At 46.5% G+C, this 3,666-nt stretch overlaps 1 protein-coding gene across 1 annotated transcript; it reads left to right on the top strand.

Annotated features, from left to right (window-relative positions):
• The first annotated feature begins 1,236 nt into the window (after positions 1-1,236).
• Positions 1,237-3,391, top strand: cln8 (CLN8 transmembrane ER and ERGIC protein). The gene is made up of 3 exons (XM_080042016.1): positions 1,237-1,341; positions 1,839-2,512; positions 3,013-3,391. Exons 2-3 carry the CDS (start codon positions 1,967-1,969, stop codon positions 3,340-3,342), a joined length of 876 nt encoding a protein of 291 aa, XP_079898142.1. The 5' UTR covers positions 1,237-1,341; positions 1,839-1,966; the 3' UTR covers positions 3,343-3,391.
• The last annotated feature ends 275 nt before the right edge of the window (positions 3,392-3,666 follow it).

Here is a 3,666-nt window from a genome sequence, read left to right as displayed (position 1 = left end):
ATAAACTTTCTACATGTAAATTCTATACTGTTCATAAAAAGTAGCTTTCCACCCTGTATCTGTTGCAATGGGCCCCTCCATCATATAACATGGGTCTGCAGACCAATCTTCTGAAATGTTTTTACAGTTGCAGAGTAAAGAGTGCTGCCTGTTTAAGAAAACTAATGTTCCTTCTGCAGCTCAAGATTTGATTTAAATCTAAATTTTCCGGATTGATTTTTCAGATTGATGCATTTTACTTTAAAACTGTACCAATTTTCTTCCAGGGGGGCATGCCCCCGGACCCCCCAACAAGGTACAGGATATCTCCCACAGTATCCCAAAATCCTGTGGGAAACACTGACTCCCTTAATATGTTTATGCCAGTAAACGTAAGTATCTTTGCGGAAAAGTCAATGTAACTGACTGGATAGGGAGGGGGGCGGGGGGGCTTTAAGAGTCTGGGCCTATTATCTCATAATCCGTCTATGAACCAACTAGTTTCCACAATCTTTTTTATTTTTGCGGGGAGCATGCACAAGCATTATTCATAGAAAAAAATAAAAAATAAATGTGGGGGGCCCCACACAGGGTCTTGAAACGGGCCCCGAGATCGTTAGGACCGCCCCTGCACGCTTGTCGTGTAGCCTGACGAAACGCTGCGCCTTGTCTCTGCCCGCTCGGCTCTCGCAGAATGCATTAGTGGGCGCAACAAACGCCACGGCCCGTGTGAAACGGCCTTAACTACTGAACGAAGGAAATCAAATTAGTTTTTCCCCAAAAAAACGAATGAGTTTTTCCCAAAAAACGGGACAAATTGTGTCCCGGGAGAGATTTTTCTTTCCTCGGGACAGCTGGTGAAAAAAGAGAACAATTTCGGGAAAAACGGGACGGGTGGCAACCATAGATAGTATAAATAAGGTGGCAACACTAGGTGATGGTGGTGAAGGCCAGGATTTATCGAAGCTATAGGCTATAAAAAAAATTGTTTGGCAGTTATAATTTGCGTGAGAAATGCAAGGTGTGGCGTGGAGCGTGTGAATTGCCTGAAATGCGTGTGTCTCACTCTCATTGCGTGAGGGTTGAGAACCCTGAGAATTGTGTGTGTGTGTGTGTGCGTGTGTGTGTGTGTGTGTGTGTGTGTGTGTGTGCGTGCGTGCGTGCGTGTGCATTTGTGATGTGTCTAACGTGAGAGCGGTGTTGTCCAATGGGATGTCCGGAGCTCTAAAGTGGGCGTCACTTCCTGTTTTTGTAGGTCACATGACCATATTGAAGTCGCATGATGTGAATTTTCCTGTTGAAGCCTGCACACAAACACAAACAGCTTCGGTACACAGTGTCCTATGGAAACACTTTTGTGCGGTATGTATGATAAGAATATTAGCTACTTTGTGGGGGAGTAACGATCCCATTTTTAGACTGTTGTTCAACTGAATGTCCTGTTAGCTCGACGCGGCCCCGGCTTCTGTCGACGAGGTTTATTTTCGTGTTAACTTTACAGCAGAGTTACTACAGGGTGAGGTTAAAACTTTACTCTCTGGCTCATACGGTTTTTAAAAGCACTTGAATATAGCCTAAGAGTTTACCTTAAATGGAGAAAAATACACTTTCTATTCGGCGTCGAACTGTATCTTGTTTTGACTGAGTTAGAAACAATTCGTTCAAAGCTGTTTGAGGTCCAGACTCAGGGTTCATTAAAGCTAAACAACATTGCTTTTGTTTTTAATTCAAGATAAACATGACACATTTACAGAGTTTAACCAAACGTGTAGCTAAACGGATTCTTTGTAACTTTAGTGACGTGTTGCATTTACACTGTGTTTATTGGACGATGAGCTGTCTTGTCTTTCCCCCAGTAGCCTTTATAGGTCACACGGATTGACGACCATGCATCCACCAGCCCTTGTTTACAGCCGCTTCTGCAGCTGAGACCTCCAGTATCTTTCCCATGGACCTATAAGATCTTTCCTCACTTAAGAGAACTACCATGGATCCTGGCCAGCAGACCACCAGCCCTGCTCATCCCCATCCCAGTGCAGAATACTTTTCATGGGACTACCGCCTCCAGCTCATCGGCCTGGGCTTTGCCTTCTACGCAGCAGTATTCCTCCTCTCCCACCTCCTGTCTGTTGCTCTGTCCGCCACCTACAACTCCCTGCTGGCTAAGGAGAAGGTTTTCTGGAACCTCGCAGCGACCCGGGCGGTATTTGGCATCCAGAGTAGTGTGGCCGGACTCCGGGCCCTAACAGAGGATTCGGAGTTAAGCAGAGACAGAGTGAGGGGCCAAGAAGACTGGTCGTGGTTCACCGTGCTCACAGCCACTGGGTTTTTTGTGTTTGAGAATGTAGCACTACACTCGTCCAGTGTGGTGTTTCGCTCGTTTGACCTCCCGCTGGCGACCCACCATTTCTTCGCCCTGTCTGGATACGCAGGGGCGGTGGTGTGGGATTCCCTGGGCCACTACCTGCCCATGGTCACGCTGCTACTGGAGATGAGCACGCCATTCACCTGCATATCCTGGATGTTACTGAAGGTAAGAGAGGCCTTTCATAGTGTCTTTGTTTTGGGGTTAAACTACCTGTCACCACTGTATCCTACACATGATTTATTTCGCCTGTCACGTTTGAGCAGTAATCGTAGTTACCAAAACCATGTTTGGTATGTATGTGCAGTTCCCCTGCTCTCTGGCTGCATTTTATGCTGCTGGTTTATCCTCTTTTTCTCACAGATTCTTACCAACTACGTTAGAAGAAATAACTGAAAGTGTCACCAGTTCTTAGTTCCTTTTTGGTCTTGTGCACATTATGATAGTCGAATTTTCACATTTTTAGAAAGAGGAAGTTCTATAAATGAGATTGAGAGTCAGTTCCTTCCTAACCTTCTCTGCTGCGTCCCCTGTTCATCCAACTCAAAGATTTGATTACAAAGATGTGAATGTGTTGTAAAAAAAATTAAAAACAATGAAATAATTTTTCTCAATTCTTTTTTTGGCCTCATTTTCCCTCTCTCCGTCTTTCTTCCACTCTTGACTAGGCCGGCTGGGCTCGCACCCTGTTTTGGAAGGCCAACCAGTGGGCGATGATCCACACGTTCCACTGTCGCATGGTGCTCACCTACTACATGTGGTGGGTGACCGTGACCCACTGGGGAGAGCTGAACGCCTATGTGGCGCTGCCCTCGCGTCTCCTCTTCTACAGCGGCCTGGCTCTGCTCACGTTCGTCATCAACCCCATCTGGACGCACAAGAAGACCATGCAGCTGCTCAACCCCGTGGACTGGAACTTTGGCAACAAGCCGCAGTCCCTGAACAGTACCACTGCGGAGCCTAGGTCTGAGGTTTCTACCAAACCCCATGCTAGCTAAAGGGGTACCAAAGAGGTCATGTCCTTTTTGAAGGATGCCATCTTTTTTTTTTAAAGAGGACCTATTATACTACTTTTCTGGTCTTAATTTCTTGTTTTACACTGCTATAGAGCAACCTGACACGAATCACATCACAAAAAACTATGTTGATTTTCGGGAAGCTCTTTCTCTTATTTTGGCGATCCAGCACTTCCTGTCAACACTTGAGTGTGTGTGCTTCGGCAATCTCCGCTCCCTCCGCCTGTGCATCGGCCATCTCCGCTACCCTCCCCCCCCTCTTGCAAACCCCACTCCGTTGTGATTGGTTACCTTCCTTCCGGAACA

Source organism: Ammodytes marinus (genome assembly GCF_949987685.1).
Source record: "Ammodytes marinus genome assembly, chromosome: 15".
Taxonomy (NCBI): domain Eukaryota; kingdom Metazoa; phylum Chordata; class Actinopteri; order Uranoscopiformes; family Ammodytidae; genus Ammodytes; species Ammodytes marinus.
The sequence above is the reverse complement of the archived record's forward strand: the minus strand, read 5'-3'. Positions and strand labels throughout refer to the sequence as shown.